We start from the raw sequence: 23,673 nt of genomic DNA, 5'->3' as shown, positions 1-23,673 counted from the left end.
AAGATCAGCGAAATCAACCCCAGTACCTGAAACTGTCCCTATATAAAGTTATGTCAGTACTCATAGGTATATTTTATTACTCCTATAAAATGATCCCATTTTGTTAAGATATTTTAATATTTAAATATTAATAATATTTTAATATTTGTCTATTGACATATTTTCTGACACAAAATGGATCAGTTTCTTGAACAACCAGTCTACAGTTTAAAGAGGTCTTCCACGTAATATACATTTTGTTTAAAATATAGAGGTTTTCCAGGTATCATGGCACATGCCCGTGATTCTAGCAACTCAGGAGATTGAGGCAGAAGGACAGCAAGTTCCAGGCCATGCTCAGCAACTCAGAGAGACCCTGTCTCAAAATAAACAATAAAAAGGACAGGGGCGACGTTGCTCATTGGTAAAGTTCCCTGGGTTCAATCCCCAGTATAAATATTACTGAGGATATATAAAAATATATATGAATAAATATATATATTTATACATATATATTTATATATAATATTATATATAGATATAGATATAGATATAGATATATGCAGGGGGAGTGTTCCATTCTAGGTTTTCTCTTAAATGTTCTCCTTAAAATCTCTCTGTGAAAATCCACAATTATAGTTATATGATTATAGTTAATTCCTCTCTCAATAACTGGTAGACAGACAATAGACAAAGATATATAAGAACTGAAAACACCATTGTTTGTGTCAGCTTTTTTTCACTGTGACCCAAATACCTGCTAGAACAATTTACAGGAGTAAAAGTTTATTTTGGGCTCATGGTTCCAGAGGTTCAGTCCATACTCAGGTGACTCCATCACTCTGGGCCTGAAGTGAGACAGAACATCATGGTGGCAGGGCATGGCAGAGGAAAACTGCTCAGCTCATGACATCCAGGAAGCAGAGACAAGACACAACCCCAAGGTCATGCCCCTAGTAACCTGCTTCCTACCTCCTTATACCTACCACCTAATAGTCCACTCACTTCTCATAATCTAATCATTTCATCTTGGAACACTCCTGCACTGCACAACACATGAACTTTTGCGGGGGACACCTTATATCCAAACTATAAAAACCATCAAACAGCTGATTTTAATGAACATTTACAGAACATTCTGAACAGCAAAATACACATTATGTACAAATATACATAGAACATTTACTAAAGTACAGATTATATCCTGTTTTAAAACAAACCTTAACAAATTTGAAATAATTGAAATTATATAAAATATGTTATCTGAAATAATGGAATTAATTTAGAAATCAATACAAGAAAAAAAGATTTCCAAACAATAGAAATTAAACCACATTCTAAATAATCCTTAGTCCAAAGAGGGAGGTCTCAAGGAAAATTAAATACATATTTTAAACTGAAGGAAAATGAAAATATATGATGTTACATTTTGTGAAATTTAGTTAAAATTCCAGTGCTTAAAAAGGAATAAAGATTCCAAGTCAATAATCTAAGTTTCTACAAAAAGAAACTGGAAAAGAAAATAAGCCCTAAACAAGTAGATAATTAATATAAGAGCATGTTAGTGAAATTGGAAACAAAAAAACAGTGCAGAAGAACATTAAAACAGAAAGCTTGTGCTTGGTGAAGAGCAATAAAACTGAGGAACCTGACGAGGAAGAGGAGGAGATGACTCAAATGAAAGAGGGTGTCACTTATTAAGACAATAAGGGGCAACTCAACTCTCTACACATAAATTTAACAACTTAGATGAAATGAGCCAACTCCTTGAAAAATAACAAACTACCAAAACTCACACAATGTGAAATGGATAATCTGAATGGTCCTCAACCACCAACCCCCACCCCGTCCCCCAAAAAATCTTTACAAAAAATGAAATCTCAGATCCAAATGGATTCAATAAAGAATTCTACCAAATATTTAAAGAAAATTTCTTCTAGGATTACTGTGATACCAACACAAGACAAAGCTATACAATAAAAGAAAAATACAGACTCTTATACTTCTTGAACATAGATGCAAAAATCTTTAACAAAATTTTAGCATATTAAATCCAGCAATTTATAAAATGCATAATACATCCTGACCAAATGGGATTTATCATAAGAATATCAAACTAGTTCTATATTTGAAAACTAACCAATGTAATCCATTATGCTAAGAGTCTACAGAAGAAAAAAATGTGTGGACATATCATATGCTTATCACACATTGCTATATAAAAAGCTTTTAACAAACGCAGCATCTATTCATGATAAATACTTTCAGCAAATAAAGAATAAAAGTGTATTTTTATTAACTTAATAAAAAGACACCTACAAAAATCCTATAGCCAGCATCATACTTGGTGAAAAATAATATTGTTCTCTTAAGGATAAGAGAATATCCACTCTCAACCCTCCCATACAACTTGCACTGAAAGTTCTAACCACTATGTAAGGCAAGAGATAGAAAGGAAGAAAAAGCAGACAATCTGGGATGGAGAAGTAATGAAAACAACATGTGTATCTATGCAGATTTTGCAGTTAGTTTTTCATTTTAACCCTTCTTCCTAAGAAATATATGTGTCTTCTTTTTTCTTTCTTTCTTTTTTTTTTTTTTTTTTTGCTGCTTGTCAGTTTTCATTCCCAGCTTGCAAGTTCAATATTCAGAAGAGCAAGGAAGGAACAGGAAGGGTGGTAATGTGGAAAATGGGAATCCGGAACAGCTTTACCATGGAGGCCACCTTTTGTGGATCTACTTTGGGTAAGGCCAAGTGTTCTCACTCACAGCTCCCAGAGCATTAAACCAAAGATATATATTTTCAACATAAAATTAATAGTAGTGGAGTTGATCTAGTAGTGAGCACATTCTTCCTATTTAAATGTATGCTGATGTCGATCTATAAGTGGAATGAATAAACTTCCACTATATGGTATTTCTATTTCATTCCCTTTGTTTAGAAAGGAATGTTTGACATGTTGTGCATAGAATAATTGGTTGTTTTGTAAACGAATCTTCAAATGCTTGTTTTTTTTAAAGAATATTTCTATATATTTTTTAAAAGGGGGGGTTCTGATTATTTGAAGACAAAGCAATAAACATACTTAAAAATTATAGAAATATTTTTATTGAATTTGCCCTTTGAAAGGCAAAAATAGACTACTGTGGTGTGTGTGTGTGTGTGTGTGTGTGTGTATTTATATTTAAAAGGAAACACTTGGGTCCCTGAACTAAAAATTAAAATGTGCTTTGTAGTCTCATTTAATAAATCTTTTAGTCACATCTAGCATAAGGTGTGTTCAAAATATTCTAGATTAAGATAATTTTTCACACTATTAGACAATATATCCACTCAAAGGAAAGTACTAGACATCCACATATGTGATTTCTGGATAATTTTTAAAATACCTTGAAACTGATAGAACATTATTCATGATGATGAAAACATTCTCTCATAAAATCTTGACCCAAGTTTTTCCAGAATGACTACTGATACTGTTTATAACTGGTAACCAATATTACGTAAGTGTGTAACTGAACTTTCTTCTGCCTTGCAACATAAACTAATTTATGTTAAAATAAGGAAAAGTAACAGTTTAGTTTTTTTTTTCCTTTCAGCATTGGAGTAGATTGTTTTCTCTTATTTTTAACTTTAATGTGGTAGGCTGTTAAATGACCTGTCCCAGAGAGGAAAATCCAAAAGACAGAATATGGAATCAAATCAATGTTTGTTCATACCCTTACATTTTAGACCTGCTTGCTAAAGAAAAAAATGATTTACTCATCCTCAAGGGTAGATAAACTTATTGATGTTTTAGGTAATAAACGAGGCACTCATTTCAGCACAAAAGACTTGGAGTCAATGGGCTACCATTTTTGTGATTCTCTCTTGGACTATTGTGATCCCGATCGGAGCAAGGTAAGCCAAGAGCGCTTGATAAAGCATCAGATTCTAGCCTATCAGATAACACATCGCCTGTCAACCTACAGCAGTTTTTTCCTTTTAATGTCCTAAACCCATGGTCTGGGAGTTTTGTTATAGTTTGTTTGTTTGTCTGTCAGATTTAATGTCCCAGTAACTATTATTCCAGGTGTCTATAAATACTCAATTAGTTTGATTAGGAAGAAAAAAAAATGGTTTTTGGCATTAGGGATTGAACCCAGTACATGCGAGGCAAGTGCTCTACCACTGAGCTACATCCCCAGCCCTTTCTTAATATTTTATTTTATATTAAGGCAAAGTTTGGCTAAGTTGCCCAGGCTGGCCTCAAACTTAACAATTCTCCTTCCTCAGCCTCCCAAGTATCCAGGATTATAGGCATGTACCACTGCACCCAGCATGAAGCAAAATTATTTCATAGTGAACTCATTTATAATTTTTCTCTAGTATTATCAGTGCCTGAAAGAATTAGAAGAAATGGAAAAACGCATGAGTTTGGAAAAAGTCTGTGATGATTCAGATACTTCTCTAATAGAAATTACATTGGATCTAGAGTCGAGGTAAGTCAATATTTTTGAACTAATGTAATTTGTTGTATCGTTTTACCATTTTCTTTATAATAATACTAGGATATTATTGTCAATTCCACATTGAAAATTTCAACTATAAGCAGGGGGCAAATTTTTCAGTGCACCTGATTTTGACCAGACCACATCAAGACTTCAGTTGAATTATTCTTTTATTCCAGTGAGCATTGCTATGCACAGTGTACTTTATGTGAAAGACATACCAAATTGTTTTGTTTGCTTTCTCTCTTTTAGACTTTGTTAAAGCATTTTATGTTCACAGCAAAATTGAGTAGGAAGTACAGATTTTCAAAATATCCTCTACCCCTACACAAGCATAGCCTTCCCCATCACCAACATCCCCCACCAAAGTGGTATATATGTTATCAATGATGAGTTTACGTTGATACATCCTTATTGCCCAAAGTCCATAGTTAACGATGGTTCACTTTGGGTGTTATATATTCTATATGTTTGGACAAATTTATAGCAACACATATCCATCATTAAAGTATCATACAGAGTATTTTCACTGCACGGGTTCACTCCAGAATTCACCTACCCTTTCCTGCTCTCACCCCTAACTCCTGGAAACCTCAGATCTTTTAAATTCTCTCTATAATTTTGTCTTTTTTAGAATGTCCTTTAGTTGGAATTATACAGTATACAGTCTTTTCACTGGCTTCTTTCAATTTGTAATATGCATTTAAGTTTCATTCATATCTTTTCATGGCATAATAGCTCATTAGCACTTGAAATATATTATTATCTGAATATACCACACTTTACCCACTCACCTACTGAAGAACATCTTGTTTGCTTCCCAGTTTGGGCAATTATGAATAAAGCAGCTATAAACATCCATGTGCAGGTTTTTCTGTGTATGTAAGTTTTTATATCCTTTGGGTGGATAACAGAGAGCATGAATGTCAATGTAAGAGTATGTTTAGGGTTTTTTCCTTTCAGAATTGGAGTAGATTGCTTTCTTTTTATTTTTATCTTTAATGTGGTAAAAACAATTAAAAAGAGATCTACCCTTATAACTTTAAGCATATGCTAAATGACTATTAGTAAATGCTGTACAGCAGAGCTCTGCAGTTTATTCAACTTTCTTAACTTTTATATCAGTTGGTAATTCCCATTTCTCCTACTTCAGCTCCTGGTAACCATCATTCCATTCTTTAATTATATTAATTTGACTATTTTACATATTCCACAGTAGTGGAATCATTCAGATTTGTGTTTCTGTGACTGACATTTCACTTAGCATAATGTCCACAGGGTTCATTCATATTGTAACCTATTGGAGTATTTCCTTCTTTTTTAAAGCTGGGCAGAATTCCACTGTATTACATACCACATTTTGCTTGTCCATTCATCTTTTGATAAATATTTGAGTTGTTTCCACATCTTGGTTATTATGAATAGTACTGCACTAAACATGGGAGTGCTGATCTCTCTTCAGGCTCTGGATTTCAATTCTTTCAGATAAGTATCCAGAAGTAGTTTTTAAATCATATGATAATTCTATTTCTAGTTAGGTGAGGAATCTCCATACTATTTTCACTAGCAGCTGAACCATTTTGCGTTCCCACTAACAGAGTGCGAGGGTTCTGATTTCTCTACATCTCCAACAGTTGTTGTCTTTTGTTTCTTTAATAATGGCCATCCTAACAGGTAGGAGGTAAAATTTCTTTGTGGTCTTTATTTTCATTTCCCTGAATACCTAAGTACTTTTCATATGCTTGTTGGCCATTTCTCTTTTTTTAATACTTATTTTTTAGTTGTAGTTGGACACAATGCCTTTATTTTATTTATTTATTTTTTATGTGATGCTGAGGATCGAACCCAGGGCCTTGGGCGTGCTAGGCTAGTGCTCTACCGCTGAGTCACAACCCCAGCCCCCTTGTTGGCTATTTCTGTGTCTTCCTTGTTGAAATGTTTATTCAAGTATTTTGCCCATTTTGGTGATTGGATTTTTTTTAAAACCCCTCTTAGGGCTGGCAAAAGGGAAAGGCCACTACAATTGGATCCAGTTAAGGCTGAATACTATCTTTTGAAAATGGAAGGGTCAGTCTCCTTTCATTCTTCTGCATGAGATTATCCAGTTTTCCCAGCATTATTTGTTAAAGAAACTATTCTTTCTCCCTTGTATATCCTTGATGCCCTCGATGACTATCAGTTTACCATATATGGGCAAATTTATTTTGGATCTCTAGATTCTATTCCAGTGGTCTACATGTCTGCAGCTTTATTATAATATAATTTGAAATCAGGAAGAATGATGCCTCCATCTTTGATCTTTTACTAGACAGTAAATGGGTTAAATGTAAAGTTAGGTTGTTTAATTGAGATCATTATTATGATTGTTTGTCACAATAATTTCCCCCAGTACTGCTTTTGCTATATCCCGTAAATATTGGTATGTTGTGTTTTTAATTTTGCTTTTCTTTAGGTATGTTTTTAATTCCTTTTTGACTTTTCCTTTGAACCAATGATCATCCAAGGGTGTACCATTTAATTTCTATTTATTTGTGAATATTTCAGTTTTTCTTCTGCTGTTGATTAATATTCCATTCCATTGTGATCAGCATGACACTTGGTATGATTTCAGTCTTCTTAAATTTGTTAAAACTTGTTTTGTGACCTAATATGATCTATTATGGAGAAAGTTCTTGTGCACTTGAGAAGATGTGTATTCTACTGTTATTGAGTGGAACGTTCTGTGTATATCTATTATATCCATTTGGTCTGTACTATCATGCACATCCTCTGTTTCCTTATTGATCTTCTGTTTGGCTGTTCTATCCATTATTAAAAGTGAGATATTAAAGCCTCCTACTATTATTATATTGCTATATATTTCTCCCCCTAGTTATGTCGTGTTGCTTTTATATATTTATATTTTATATTATATATTATTTATATATTTAAGTACTCTGATATTGAGTGTGTTTGTTTATACCACAAGTTATGAAGGATATCTGTGTATCCATCATATCTTCCTGATAGATTAATCCTTTTATAATTACATAATGTTCTTTGTTTTTTGTGTTAGTTTTTAGGTATTTTAAAATTTTAATGTCTTTACAATAAAATAGTATAATGTTAATAGGCTAGACAGAAATTAAAAGAATGTGTGTGTGTGTGTGTATATATATATATATATATAAATAAACAAGAAATGATTGCTACATACACAAAGTAAAAGATAAACAATAAATGGAAAACTACAAAATAGATGAACTGATAATTCACAAAGGAGAAAAATTAAAAAAATTAATATATTAAAAGATACTCAACCTCACTATTAACCAGGGAAATGAAATAAAACAACAAAATATCATTTCAATTGTCTCGTGATAGTTTTTGATCTAAAGTCTATTTTGTCTGATGTAAGTACAGCTACCCCCATTCCATTTGGTTACTATTTGTATAGGATATCTCTTTTCTATGTCTTTACTTTCAGCCTATGTGCATCCTTAAATCTAAAGGGAATTTTTGTAGACAGCATGTAGTTGGGTATTATTTTTAAATCCATTCAGTCACTCTGTGTCCTTTGACTGGGGGAGTTTAACCCATTTACATTTAAAGTAATTATTGTTAGGGAAGGATTTACTGTTGAAATTTTGTTCATTGTTTTCTATTAGTCTTGTAGTGTGGTCTTTCCTCTCTCCAGATTCTTTTTAGTGCTATTATTACCCATGGAGAACTGACACTGTTATAGAGATGACATAAAAGGGCTATAATATTAGTGAATAAAAAAGTACAATATTCAAAGCTAAGGAATATTGTTGGAAGAAGGAAGGCATTAATTTTAGAACAGTTTCTTTAGGAAAGATAAAACAATTGTTTTTATTTCTTTGTATTTATTTCTTCGTATTTCTACATTTTCAAATTCTGAAACTTCTACTGGTAACCAATACATTTGTTTGCAGATATTATCATTTTGAACTCATGGATTTGTTTATATTTGACAGGTTCTAATCATTTTCAGTCATTATCATTCTAATGTCAAATTTCCCCAAATTTGGTCAATAGAAGATCCTTTAAGTTGACCTGTGTCTTTTTGACATGACTGATAGTCATCATAAGATATTTAGGCTCATTCTCTGCCCTACAACTGGTATGTACCATTTCTCCAAGAAATTTTGATTCCTTTTAGTAATAAATATTATTTAGATAACATACATAGATAGTAGTTATTATTGCTATAGGTATTTTTCAAAGGTTTGAGTTAGGAAATAGTTTTTGGTTTATTTATTTATTTATTTTTTGCACCAGGGATTGAACCCAGGGGTGCTTAACCACTGAATCATATCCCCAGCAATTTTTATTTTTATTTTGAGTCAGGGTCTCCCTAAGTTGCTTAGCGCCTCACTAAATTGCTGAGGCTGGCTTTGAACTTGCAATCCTCCTGCCTCAGCCTCCCAAGCCCCTGGGATTACAGATGTGCACCACCACACCTTGTGGAAATGGTTATTTTTAAGAGAGAAAAAATCATGAGCTTGTAGTTATATTTCTAGCAAGAAATTTAGGATTGTAAGATTTAGTCTTCCTTGATTTTATGCTTGTATCTCATTTCTCTAATGCTAAAATTTTTCTATTAGTGCAGATATTTTTTTACTTTATCCTACAATATACCAATAAAATACCCAGTAAAATTAATATGATCTAGTTTTAGATTTCTTTGTAATTCTTTTTAGACTTAATGTATATATACTATATAAACTATATATTATATAGTATTAGTATATCATATACATAGCACTTGGGATATGCAGCCAAAATACTATTTTAAATCATTAAAAAAGAAAAATGGCCAGGCACAGTGGTACATGCCTATAATCCCAATGGCTCAGGAGGCTGAGGCAGGAGGATGGCAAGTTTAAATCCATTCTAAGCAACTTAGCAAGGCACTAAGCAACTCAGTGAGACTCTGTCTATAAATAAAATATATTGGCTGGGGATATAACTCAGTTGGTAGTGTGATTGCCTCACATGAACAAGGCTCTGGGTTCAATCCCCAGCACCACGAAGAAAAAAAAAAAAAAAAAAAAAAAAAAAAAAAAAAAAAAAATATATATATATATATATATATATATATATATATATGAAAAAGGCTGGGGATGTGGTTCAGTGGTTAAGTACCTCTGGGTTCAATTCTGGTACCAAAAAAAAAAAAAAAAAGGAAAAATATATTTTTTTCTCTATGTGATTATGCCACCAATTTGACATATAGTTAAGTGCCTTTTTAAAAAAATTTTTAGAAATGCTTTTTCTCCTTTTGATTAAGTTTTTATTTCATAATTATATAATATTTACATAAGACAATCCAGTTTTCCTAAGTTTGTTTTACTTATCCTTTCATTGTTTTATTTTGAAAATATGAATAAATATCTATGTATTTTTCCTATCCCTATACCTTTATATAAAAGATAACATACTACCTATACAAGCTTTTTCCTGTACCTTGATTTTTACGCTTATTATATCCTAGAAATCAGGATATTTATTCCTGATGCATGGGACTTCACAGTATAGCTCTACTGTAATTTACTCTGTCCTCTATTGATGGGACATTTGAAAACTGCCTACTTTTAAATTGCTTCTAAATAAGGATAAGAGATAAGAGGTGAGATCAAATAAGATAATGTATAAAAAATTTTATAGCATAATACTATAAAATACCATATAAGTAATATGTTTTAGCATGTGTTATCTGTCTAGAATAGCTTTTTTAAGAGATTCAGGACTTTGGGAAGTTGAGAATTACCTTGCTTTTCTAGTGTAATTTTCATTCTACAGGAGTCTATAGAATGGTTTTTGAGTTTATAGAATTATTCTATGCTAATTATTTCTTTTTATAAACTTTGTAAAATCTGACAATAAAGAAAGCTTAGCCAGTTTGTAGTGGCACACACCTATAATCCCAGTGACTCGGGAGGCTGAGGCAGGAGGATTATAAATTTAAAGCCAGCTTCAGCAACTTATGAGGCACTTAGCAATTCAGTGAGACCCTGTCTGGTAATAAAATATAAAGAAGGGTTGGAGATGTTGTCCAGTGGTTAAGCATCCGTGGGTGGGTTCAATCCCATTACCAAAAAAAGGAAAAAAGAAAGTTTCATTCTTGCATGTCCAGAAATACGACATGTGCTACTTATGAATGTATCCCCCTTTTAAAAGGGAACATGAAAAATTCAACATAATTTTTCTGGAGAAATGAAAATATTTTAAAAGAAAACTGAATTATTTAGCATATAGAAAGCATAAATCCAATCTGTGTTTAAGGAAGCAAGACCATAACAGTAGTAGTAGGCAAAAACATGTGAAGCAGACCTTACTACAATAAAAAGAATAATTGAATATTTTTAAAAAAGAGAAAATAAACATAAGTACCTGAAGAAAGTTTATAACTGGACCTGAGAAGCAAAGTAAAATAAATAAAATCTATTGAGGCTTAAGTTGCAAGTGCAGATACGCAGTTTTTCAAAAAAAAAACAAACAAACAAACAAATTCTTTTTATAACTGCTAGGGAAAAAATGTGTTTCAAAAACCTAATAGAGAAAATTCTTTTATTTAAAAGTATTGATACTCTGGGTGTGGTGGCACATGCCTGTAATCCCAGTGACTCAGGAGGCTGAGGTTGGAGGATTGTGAGTTCTGAGCCAGCCTCAGCAATTTAGCAAGGCCCTAAGCAACTAGTGAGATCCTGTCTCTGAATAAAATACAAAAAAGGGCTGGGGATGTGTCTCAGTAGTTAAGCGCCCCTGGGTTCAATCCCCGGTACCAAAAAAATATATTGATGCATTTGATTTGTAATGGAAATTATTTCTTTATAAAGTACAATATTCAGTGGTACTAGAACAAATAATATTTTATAATTAGGTTATGAAATAGTAAAGCAAAGATAAAACAGCTTTGAAAGTTATCCTGCTTAATGACAAAATATTTTCTAGTGCACATTCATTCAGATACTGCTGTAAATATGATAAACTAGCTATGCAATTTCTTAGCCAGAAAGGGCAAATTTAAATAATTAGTAATAACAACATGTTTTAAAACATAAGTATGTATTTACCTTACTATATATATATATATGAAAAGATATGTACATATATATCTATTTCTAAGATGCAATCCAGAAAGTTCTGCTTCTTATTTACCAATCTAACTATTTATCTACTTCTCTTGTCTTACTGCATTAGCTAGGACTTTAGTTTAGTATTGAATAGAAGTGCTGAGAGGGGCCCTGCCTGTTATCTTCTCAGTCTTTACACAAAAGCATCTAGTTTCTCACCACTATCAAGCACTCAATCACTGAGATACATCCCCAGTCCCCCCAACCCCCCACATTTTTTTTAACAAGTCTTGGTAAGTTACCCAGGCTGGCCTTGAACTTGGAATTCCCCAACCTCAGCCTCTCTTGTATCTGGGACTACAAGCATGTATTACTGCATCCAGAAACAACGGAAATTTTAAAATGTCACCAAAATATTCTATAAACTAAAATTATTATTTTTGTAGTAGCCGAGGCTCTGACAGTTCGGAATCCAATGACTCTCAGACATATCTTCTGAAGGTAACCTCTCAGGTATAATTAAAATTTTTTGCTTAAAATACAGATATGCTATTTAGGTTACTCTTCTTATTGTGGCTAACAGGAAAAATGTTTGCAGTTATATAGTTATTACATAATAACATTTTTTTCTGATTATGTGCATATCTTTAAATAATAGAAAAATTTAAAAGGATGGACATAATATCTTTGTTTATTTTTATGTGGTGCTGAGAATTAAACTCAGTGCCTTACATGTGCAAGGCAAGCGCTCTACTGCTGAGCTATATATAATGGAGACTTAAATTGCAAGTGCAAATATGCAGTTTTTCAAATAAAACAAATTGTTTTTATAACTGCTAGGGAAAAAAATATGTTCCAAAAACCTAAATAGAGAAAATTCTTTTATCTATCTAGTCCAATAATAGAATTTTTTAACTTCAGAGTTCTTTTCCTCATGCCCTTCATAGATAATAATGGTTAAGATCTAGAGAGATTAAATTACTTCTCAAAAACCACACCACTTTTAAGTTAAAGAGGTGACAGCCTGCATATATCACCTGATTATGAGCCAAATATTTATTTATACATTGATTACTCAACTGCATGTTATGCTCCAACTACAGAGTTGTAGCACCAGGCACTGTCTATGTGTGGGGATAAAGCAGGGAACAAATGAGACAAAAATCTTTCCCTTTGTTATTTTATATTCAGGTTTGAAGAGACACACAATAAACAAGATAAATAAGTAAAATATATGACATGTTATATGGGGATTGGTCCCTGAGGTGGAAATTACAGCAAGAAGAGGAATAAGGAGTTTAGGTGAAGATTGCAGTTGTGGAGGGGGTTACCTCCAAAAGAAGTGATTAAGGAAGTGAGAGAGCAAACCAAGCAGATAGTATGTAAATTAGCCACTTTCTGCATGGCAAACAACTTCAAAACTTCAGTAACTTAAAATAAACTTACTTTTAACTGATGGGTCTGTAGGTTGGCTCCACTAGACTTGGATAGGGCCAACTGGTCTTAGCTTCAGGTTGAGTCCAGTGACATTTCACGTTTCTCATTTTCCTTTGATCAGAGATTATGCAAGGAAAAATCCATTGGTGAAAACCCAGTAAGTGGGACAACTAATCAATATAAGCCTGTTTATAACTACATTTTCTCCTGGCAACCATGTATCATATTACAACCACACCTGATAGCATATTCACTAACATTCTATTAACCATTATGTCGTATAACGAGGCCCAACATCAACAGATTAGTGAAGTATACTCCATTTATAGTGGGAGACGCCACAAACTTACATGGTAAAGATTGGGGAATATGTATTCCTATTATAGAGGAGTAAAAAATTGGAAATAACAATCAACATTCCAGAGTTCACCTTTTGGATATCTAGGGTAGTTAGTTGTACTTTGTAGGATGAAAAGGGACAGGACTTCTCCTTCTTCTAGGAAGTAAGTCTTAAGATAGTTTTATGTCTGTATGTATATGGTTGTTGATGTGTTGATTATATATTGATTTTAATATGAATATTTTTCTTAGATAAAAACCAAGAAAAAATGTCTGAAAACAAAGAAGGAAAGGAATTCTACCATGGCAAGCTACCAGAGTGCCAGAGAAGAGGTAAGACTTTATTAATGTAGTTGTTAAGAAGTTTTTGGTTTTTTTTAAATGAATGCAAGAGAATGGCAAGTTATTTTTTCTTATGCTTCTTATACCACAATTTTCCCCAGGAAAGGTTGATGATTAAAATTTTGCTCATCCTTGGCAGATGAAAGACAGGAATTATTAAAGTGCCATATTTAACTTTTGTATATATTTACCTTACTCTAAAAATATTTGAGGAAGTTTGGAAGATGCATCCATGACAGCAAGAAGAAAAAATTAAAACTAAGAAAAACTAAATGGAAATATAAGGGGAAAAAATAGTGCTAAAATATTGATTTCTATGTGACAGTATAAGGAACTCAACAAATCCATTTACCAGCAAAATTCTCAAATACTACATAAGAAAGAATGAACAAGTATCTGGAATGGTTCAACGAATGCAAAAACAAAAAACTATTTAAGGAAATTATTAAAATCCATTGAAAACAGCAAAAGCCTCCCATATTTTAATTCAGAGTCCTTCCTTCCACATCTCTCAGCTTAATAAGACAGATTAGCTCAGCCAAGGAAATTGCACCCTTTTTTCCCACAGCCATCAGAAGGCTACTTTCCCAAGACAGGCAGGACGTCAGTATTTTTATCCTGCCTCCAGCTACCTATTGCTGAGCTAAGTTCCAGGTAATTACTTTTTTTTTTTTTTTATTGAGCATCAAGTTTTATTAACTCTTAACAACTAACTTGGTAGGTTACTTGAAATTACTCTTATCCATTTGAAAAACTGGAGTCTTTGAAACAAACTTTTATGAACCAAAAGACCACCCTTAGTTTTCAAACACCTCTAAGGTGAACAGTAGGAGACCAAACTGGAAAACAGTACATAATTATTCTTCCTGTAAGTCTTAGATAACAAACTAGAGAGGAAACTGGACAGGGAATGTCCCTTCGTGCTTAAGATGAAGAGCCATGAGGAAGGCTTAAATGGTGAGATGAAATAGAATTTCAAATTTTGATTATCTAGAGATAATCCCATTCACCATGTAGACCATTGTAAATTAATTTGTTTACTTGGGGACACCTTGGTTTGAACTTTTAATTTTTCATTTTATCTACAAATATTTTTAAATGTATCTCTAGAAAAGAAGGAACAATATATTATTATAATACCCTACACAATTAACAATTGTCGCAACCTAATCTAGGTATTAAGAGTTACCCCGCCAGAGAAATCAAATGTGGTCATGATGTGATTTACATGCTGTGTTTTCTGAAAATTCCCTAGAAATATGACAACAAATGTTCCAAAGAATAATGTGGGAACCGCTGACTCACAGGAATATAAAGTCTTCATAGGTGATCTATTCAAATAATTGAATATTTGAATATTTCAATCCCATCTTTTCAATACCACCTAGAATTTTCTAGTCAAATTTCCCCAATTCTTTCATTAGTTCTCATAATAGGATTTTTTAGCCTCTTCACACTTTAGTCCTTCAGAATATTTCTCTTCTATAAAAAAAATAAATAAAATAAAATAAAATAAAGATCTATTAACAACTAAAAAATAAATAAATAAATAAATTTGGGATTTATACATGAATAAGTCAACAGTATAGGTCATAGAGAATAAACTCCATGAGAACAGAGAATTTTATTTGTTCTTGAATCAGGCCTTTAACCAATTTTTGTTGAATGAATAAATGTGGCAATTGAAACAGACAAACAATAGATTGATATATAATATTAATAATATAATAGTGTCTATCTTAATCAAAGCATAATATTGAGAATAAGGAAAATGTTGGTTTGATTATTCTGCCATGGGGAGATTCCATTCAGATTATTGCTTTTGTATTTATAATATAGTTCCAGGTAATTACAAACAAAAGGTAGGAGCTCCCTTCTACCCAGACCACCCTATTCAGGGGATGGAGGTTTTACCTTGAGTGCTACACCACTAAGAATACTTAGACCCTGATCACCTTGCCTTGGCTTATAAAGTGGTGGTACCATATTAGAGAAAAACAAGTGGAGAGGCCTGTCTCCTACTGTGCAGCTCCTAAAGCAGTGGTAGTAGTCAGAAGACTGCCATTGTCTCTATCCTCAGTCTCATATCCAAGGCTTGAACATTTTTTCTTAGGTAGAAGAACCAGGCCAAAAAACAGATAGCTTCCTAATCTCTTCCCAAAAGAATTGACTTCAAATGCAACACAGCTTAGGGTTCAAACTTAAGGACATTCTGAAAACCAGCAGAAGTATGGTAGAAAGCAATTGAGAGAAGATTGGTGGATTCATTGCAGTTGTAAGCTAAACTGACTTGGAGAATAGACAGCTGGGAAGAACAACACCGCCTTCTGCAGCCATGCCCCCGCTCCCTGCAGTTACCACCTGTCAGTCTATTCCAACCAGGATGCACCTATTAGGTTACAGCTCTTGTAATCCAATCATTCCACCTCCAAATATTCCTGCATTAACAGGTGCTTTGGGGGAACACCTCATATCCAAACCTTAACATTTTTCCTCACCCAGTGTTAGCATCTGCCGTAAATCTACTGGACACCATGAAACTGACACTGGTACAGTCCACAAATCTTATTTAGATTATGAGTATGTGAGCATTCGTTTGTGCACCAATGCATGTCCATGTGTGTACATATGCATACAGTTTTATGTAATTTTATCACATTTATGCTGCAACTATAACCACATTCAAGATACAGAATTTCTCATCACCACAAGGCACCCTCATGCCACTACTTTATAGCCATCCTGTTCCCTTTCTATATAATTTTAACTCCCAGTGTGTTAGCTTTTTGACATTGGGGCCAAAATACCTAACAGAAACAACATATAAAATAGGAAAAATTTCTTCCAGCTCACAGTTTCAGAGGTTTCAGTCCATGGTCAGCTGGCGCCTTGCTCTGGGCCTGAGGTAAGACACCATTGGCAGAGGACATGGTGGAAGAAAGCTGGGACATGGTGGTGGGAGGACAAAATAAACCTTTCCAGGGCCCACCCTGAGTAACTTGCTTACTCCAACTAGGTCCCACTTCCCAATAGTCCATTCAGCTATTAAATGGATTAATCTACTGATGAGGTCAGAACCAATCATTGCCTCTAAGCCCCACTTCTGAACCTTGCTGTGTTGAGAACCATGCTTCCAACATGAGACTTTGTGGAACATTCCAAATCCAAAACAAAACACCTGGAGACCATCAATCTATTCTAAATTCTAGAATTACATTATTTCAAGAATGCTGTTTGAGTAAAATTTTAAAAGTCTTTGGTAAACAAACCCTGTAATTGTTCTGTGTTATTTGCAGGTATGTGTAATATCCCAAGGACATATTTATTTAGTTCTCATAAACACAGCCACATAGTGGTTTTTCTCATTTATCCAAGTTATATTTAATGCAAAATATGATATACTGCTTTATATTGAATGCGCATGTATTTGATTTATTTTTTGATTGGAGCTTTTAAAAACTATTTTGAAATCATAATCTATATTTAATGTTGAATATTTTCAGATGGAAAATAATTATCATTTGGCCAAATACTTTTAGAAAGTTGCAGACCATTCTAAATTTGCCCATGATATAATAGGAGTTCATAGTCACTACCTGGAATTTCTTTTCTAGTTATCATTGACAAAAAGAGTGAACAATCTTTAACTGAGGTAAATGACTGGAAGACAATGTAATCCATGATTCTGAGCTTACTATTTCTTAATTGTTTGCTCATAAGACATCAATATATTCCTAAAATAATATTAGTAAGGTATTTTTTAAATACTGTAGTTAACTTTATTTTCTACCAAGATACTTTCAGTCATTGATTTTGAAAAGTTTCAGCAAAAATCATTATAAATGACTATGGTTAAGAATCAAAGGTTATGTTTCAAGGATCACTGGCCTAGTGATATTTTTCTGTGGGATGAGTATAATAGTTTATTATGGCTTGCACCATCATTTCTCTAAAGAGATGAGATTTAGGGCTGGAGCTGTGGCTCAGTGGTAGAGTGTTTGCCTGGCATGTATGAGGCCCTGGATTTGATCCTCAGCACCACATATAAATAAATAAACAGATCCATTGACAACTAAAAAATTATTTTAAAAAAAGAGAAAGATGAGGTTTAAAAATGACACCAAGAGTTCACTGAATGAAATCTTATTACAAGTGAATTCTCATTAGCCAGACTTTACCACTTGTTTCACCAAATTCTAACAATTACATAATATTGCTAATTTTTGAGTGATTTTCTCTAGAATATATAATTCTTTCCCCTTTTAATAATTAGGTTTTGATTTTTACATTTTCACTCATTTCTACTTAGTGTCAATTTTTGGTTTTGCTGGCAGTCAATTATATCAACAAAGAAGTTGACTTTAGATTTTAACTCTATTTTATGTTTTTGTTTGTTTTGTGGGGTTTTTGCTTGTGCTTTTGATCTTTGATACGGGGTTTTGCTATGTTGCTCAGGCTGGGCTCCATCTCCTGGACTCCAGTGATCATTCTTCCTCAGCCTCCCAATAGCTGGGACATGTTGGGCTTCAACTCTATGTCATGGTCTGTTTTGACTGACTAGTTGATATGCATTACATGTTGGCAAAATGTTTTCAGTTCCTTCTTTCTTCCTCAAACACTTTTCGAAAATTTTTTATAACATCCAAACATACAGATAAAGAAAAAACTTTGGAAACATTTAAAATATTTTCATGGTCTCATAATGATATGTAGACTCAATATTACAGTCACAATTTCAGTATAAGTCTCTTTGAGTACACGTGGGTCATACTGGCACCTCCTTTCAAGATAGAAAGCAGTATCATATCTTCATGCTCTTCTTTTCTCTGGACTTCTTTATGAGATTCAAAAAACTATTCTTTATCTGTTGTATATAAGCACAGTTTAGCAATGTTTATAGATTTTCATATAATTTTGTTTACTTTAATCCATTTCAGTGTTTCTAATTTTAATTTAAATAAGCGATGTTATAACCACACTTTTATGTCTCTTTCTCACTATATATGTTCTATATAGAGTGAAAATTTTCTAAACTCCCTTTAGCACTAAAAAAAAAGATTTTATTTTATTCATTGATGTAAAAGAAGAGTCATGTTGTAAAAGATATTGAAGGTTCAGATTTCTGACATATTTCTGGCCATTTTAAACCTAAAAAATAAAATGAGAAATGTTTTTTAAAAACCCATCATATCATAAATCATATAGGAAATAAATATACCTCACTTTCATGTTTATAATATAGTATTGTTTTCCTTCTGATTCTCTATTCCATTAGGTTTATGGTAGAGAACATGTACTGCAAAAACACAAAGAATCAAATTCTGATGTGAAAGGTAATGTTCTGCTTCACCTATAAGTGATTGATTCATTTACTCAACACAGTACTTTTGTGCCACAACTTTGAGGTTGTGACCGTGTTTGGTGCTAGAGGTATTAAGAAGGATAGGGTGCCATTTCTTTCCTGCAGGAGTTGTCTTTTAATCAGAGAAGAAAAGCAAGTAAACAAGCACCAGGTTACAGGTGCAATGGCAGGAATTTGTACAGGTCCCTAGGGAGCAGACAGAGCAGTGGTCAGTTACATGAGAAGACAGAGATTTTTGAGGGATATCCCAAGGTTTTGAAAGGTTTTCCCCAAAGAAGATATAGGGATTTCATGTTTTAAAAACCATATTCTTCCTGAGATCATAGAGGTTAATCTCAGGAGAGAAATTAAATTAATAGACTGTTTATTTGCTTCTGCTACAAACCACTGTCTGATGTGAATCATTAACTATTAATCTAGCATCTCTGGTATTTTTTTCTTAATTTCTATTGTATTACCTTTAATTGTGGTCCTTTGGGGAAAAATATAAGTAATACTTAATTTTATCCAAAACAATTGCTTAATTGTATGTGTATATCTATTAATATATTATAAATATATACACCACACCTATTTCCAAAAAGGATTTGAGGTAACCTAATTAAAATATGCATTGCATATATGTATATATAATACTCATATAATATCTATATTCCATATCCATATATCCATTGGAAATAGCAAATTAATTTAAAAGTAGAATTGGAGATAAAAACCACACCAAGGACACCAAGGAGAGAATTAAGTCTATTATAATTAATATAGTTAATTCACTTCAACTTTGTTCTTTCTAGTATTGAGCAGTCACGCAATTCAGCTTTTTATGTGTAACTTTTATATATGCTTTTAAAAAAATGTGATATCAAAAAGTAGAACACTTGCCTAGCAGGGATGAGGCACTGGTTTCAATCCTCAGCACAGCATAAAAACAAATAAATAAATAAATAAGGTATTAAAAATATTTTTTTAAAGTAAAAATAAAGATAAGTGAAAGAGCCAGGCGCAATGGCACACACCCAGCAGCTATGGAGGCTGAGACCAGGAGGATTGTGAGTTCAAAGCCAGCCTCAGGAATAGTGAGGCGCTAAGCAACTCAGTGAGACCCTGTCTCTAAAGAAAATACAAAATAGGGCTGGGGATGTGTCTCAGTGGTTGAGTTCCCCTGAGTTCATTCCCTGATACCTGCCCCTCCCCACCCCCTGCAAAAAAAAAAAAAAAAAATAGATATGTGAAAGAAAGTAAAAAATCACATTTTAGGATATTTATTTGAGACCTTTTTCTGTATTTATATGCATAAACTTCGTGTAAATGATCCCTGGCATGTTAGGATTTAAGTCAATGCTTCAACATAGGGGAATATGAAATAGTCTTTTTGTTGGTATCCTTTACAATTGTTACCTGATTAACTTTCTTTATCTCTCCCCTACCGCATCCTGAATCCTTTGCAATTAAATTAGAACATCTCGATTTTTTTTAATCAAATTATATTAAAAATATAAGCAAATGATAAGATACCTCAGTGTTCATGGATAAGAAAATTTAATACTATTAAGGTGACAGTATTCCCCAATTGACAAATAATGTGCAATCCCTATCAAAATCTTAGTTACACAGAACACTAAAGAAAGGATTGAAGAAAACCTCAGAAGATGGAAAGATCTCCCGTGCTCCTGGATAGGCAGAATTAATATTGTCAAAATGGCCATACTACTAAAAGTTTTCCTGCAGCTCTCAGCAGCTAGCTGTCCTCAGCATTACCAACTCTGGCTACTGGCAGATTTTGGTACTAGTAAAATTTTAATGCAACCAACTTAGCCCACTCTATTTGAGATAAAAATCATGGATAGGCAAAACAAAATCATTCAAAAGAGACTTTATTAGGACCTTTACTACAGCATAAGGAAAGTAGTACATAGACCTATCCTATAATGGGAAAGAGAAGGCTGCTTATACAGACAAAAACTGTGGGCTCATGAATGCACATAGCATTCTGCTGGTGAATCCCAGAATTTCTGGTTTGTTTTAGATAGGGAAGGGCCTTCTCACAGAATAGAGTGGGGACACTTGAACCAGCTGCAGAGGGGTGCAGTCATTTAGAGAGGCTGTGGGGGCATAGTCATCTGGGATGGACTCACTATTAAAACTTGCATGACTAAGGAAAAAGTCTTCAGAACAAGTTGTGGAAGTTTCATGTAACTGCATCTGCTACAAGGTATTTGGAGCAGCCATAGTTGTCAAAATGAAAGAAAAGGCAAAAGTATTTCTTGGAAAACATCAAGTCCTTCTGTCTCAAATGTACTTCAGGGTGTCTAAAAATAATGGACATTTTAGATACAGACATCTGTGTGGTAGACAGACACAAAGTGCCTGAACAACAAACAGCTAATCTGCAAAAGCACATCTGAAGATACTAAACAGATTGACATTGAAATTCCTGCTGTAAGTAATAAGTAAGATCCTAAGTACTGCATGATCAAAACATTGTTGTTTACACTATATCTAACTTGATGTCATTACCATGGACTGGCCAGTATCAGTCTAGTATGGACTGGATAAGAGCAGGACTACAAGCCAAAAGGAATTTGATAACCAGGTGCAATGGCACGTGCCTAAAATCCCAGCAGCTCCGGAGGCTGAGGCAAAAGGATCACAAGTTCAAAGCCAGCCCTGGCAATTGAGCAAGGCCCTAAAAGCAACTAAGCAAGACCCTGTCTCAAAATAAATTTTTTGGGGGGGACTAAGCCACATCTGTATTTTATTTAGATAGGATCTCATTGAGTTGCTTAGCACCTCACTTTTGCGAAGGCTGGCTTTGTACTCACGATCTTCCTGCCTCAGCCTCCCAAGCCCCTGGGATTACAATTGTATGCCACTGTGACCAGCTCAAAATAAATTTTTTTAAAGGGCTGGTGATATTGCTTAGTGGTTAAGCACCCCAGGTTCATGTACCAAAAACAAAAAGCAAAATAAATAAATAAATTGATTAATTAAGGAATTTGATGTTTGTGTGAATTCCATTTTACCAATACATAAAAGAAAGAAATGATATTCTAAAGGCTATATGCAGCTAAGAGAGGTATTCTTGGAAAATGAAACAGCAAAAACATTCTGCTGTATCATGGGAAAGAAAAAAAATGTCATTGTTAATTTTTATTCAATATAGATGATATCTATTTAATTAGTCTCCATAGATTTACATTCAACTTTTTAAAGACTATATACAATTCTGTGGCCTATAAAATTTAAATATCTGATAGAGTTAAATTCTATAGCAAAGGAAAGGAGAGAAACTTTGTAAAATATTCTACTTTCTCATACATACTATTTGTTTAATTGTGTTAATAACAACTAACTGCCTTTTACCTATTATATTGTTTTGCTTAGTGTGTATTATTAGCAAAGCAAATGATATAGAATGATATATAAATTTGAATACCTATTTTATCTTAAAATAATAAAGTACTGTGTATAGTTATTTATTACATTAATGTACTAAATTGTGGGAGGTCTGGTATGTCTATGTCCTGAATTGGCTCTCTAAAAGGTTGGCCTCATTAGTGAACATGTAGATAATCTTCTTAGATCCAAGCATACTCAATTCTGCATTGTTAGACAGTTATTAGTTAGGTATTTGTACTGTTTGCTATTCTCTGGAAACAGTTTAATCAAAAGGCTTCCAGAGGAAATATGTACTTTTATCTTTTATATACCTGAATGAAACAATAGTGGATTAATTGAAAATAATCTCAATTAAGCAAGCATTAACCATGTAAATGAATTGACAAAAAAACTATTATATTTTGTTGATCTTAATACCTAAGCAGATATTTTATGGTATATTCTCTTTTACAGTGAAAATACCTGGACAAGCTCCTTCTTGGCTTCTAAAAAAATATTTAAGGTAGGAAAACTTATACTTGATTTCTTCTACCTAACTATCTTACTCATTTTCTTCTTTCTTATAAGATTTTGGTTTTGAATTAAAGCAACAGGTTAAAGTGACTTTCCGATAACCATTGCTAATTGAATATCTCCTTATATTCAACACAGTACCTATGACTAGGTCACTTTCACATATATATGCATATATATATATATACACATATATATACACACACACATATATACACACACACCCCCATAAGATGGGTACTTTGAAGGTTTCTAAGATTTCAATATTGCCAAGCTGTCCCCAGTAGTTGCCTTAAATTCTATAGACATTTATTTTTATGCACTCATTATTTAAAAGAGAAACTGAGTTTCTCTTTTAAAACCAATATCTCTGTCATAAGTTAATTATTTAGAGTTTTAGAAAGAATGAATAATAATCAAATGTTTTACTCTGTATAGTGGCAATTGGAGCATTGGTCACTGAGGCAAAAACTAGTACCTAAAAACTGAAAGAGGAATAGAAAGGGAATTCAGAGATTACATAAACCAACTATGTAGTTTTGTGTGTACCAGCAATTATTCTATCTCTATCACCCTTGGCAAGTTTCCCTATCCTTTAGAATAATGATATAAACAAATATCTAGATAGTGAAATAGGTAGTCATAGGTAAGCATTTGAAAATCGCCTGAATTTTCACAACAGAGTGACCATGACCATGGTATGTTCTTTCTCCTTTCCTTGGTTTCTCCCCT

The 23,673-nt window shown here is 33.1% G+C and overlaps 1 protein-coding gene and 1 long non-coding RNA gene across 2 annotated transcripts in view; one reads left to right on the top strand and one right to left on the bottom strand.

Annotated features, from left to right (window-relative positions):
* Positions 1-23,673, bottom strand: part of LOC139705688 (uncharacterized) — a 106,580-nt gene that overhangs the window by 56,170 nt on the left and 26,737 nt on the right. The gene's annotated exons all lie outside the window — the stretch shown is intronic.
* The window catches only part of Agbl3 (AGBL carboxypeptidase 3), a 72,933-nt gene that overhangs the window by 30,912 nt on the left and 18,348 nt on the right, over positions 1-23,673 (top strand). Inside the window, exons 8-14 of the mRNA XM_071613992.1 lie at positions 2,598-2,724; positions 3,780-3,880; positions 4,349-4,461; positions 11,996-12,062; positions 13,578-13,658; positions 18,943-19,000; positions 22,882-22,930. Of these exons, the coding sequence (XP_071470093.1) occupies positions 2,598-2,724; positions 3,780-3,880; positions 4,349-4,461; positions 11,996-12,062; positions 13,578-13,658; positions 18,943-19,000; positions 22,882-22,930 (596 nt within the window). The remainder of the gene's footprint in view (positions 1-2,597; positions 2,725-3,779; positions 3,881-4,348; positions 4,462-11,995; positions 12,063-13,577; positions 13,659-18,942; positions 19,001-22,881; positions 22,931-23,673) is intronic.

This window comes from Marmota flaviventris, chromosome 1 (genome assembly GCF_047511675.1).
Source record: "Marmota flaviventris isolate mMarFla1 chromosome 1, mMarFla1.hap1, whole genome shotgun sequence".
NCBI classification, from domain to species: domain Eukaryota; kingdom Metazoa; phylum Chordata; class Mammalia; order Rodentia; family Sciuridae; genus Marmota; species Marmota flaviventris.
This window is presented reverse-complemented; position numbering and strand designations above follow the sequence as displayed.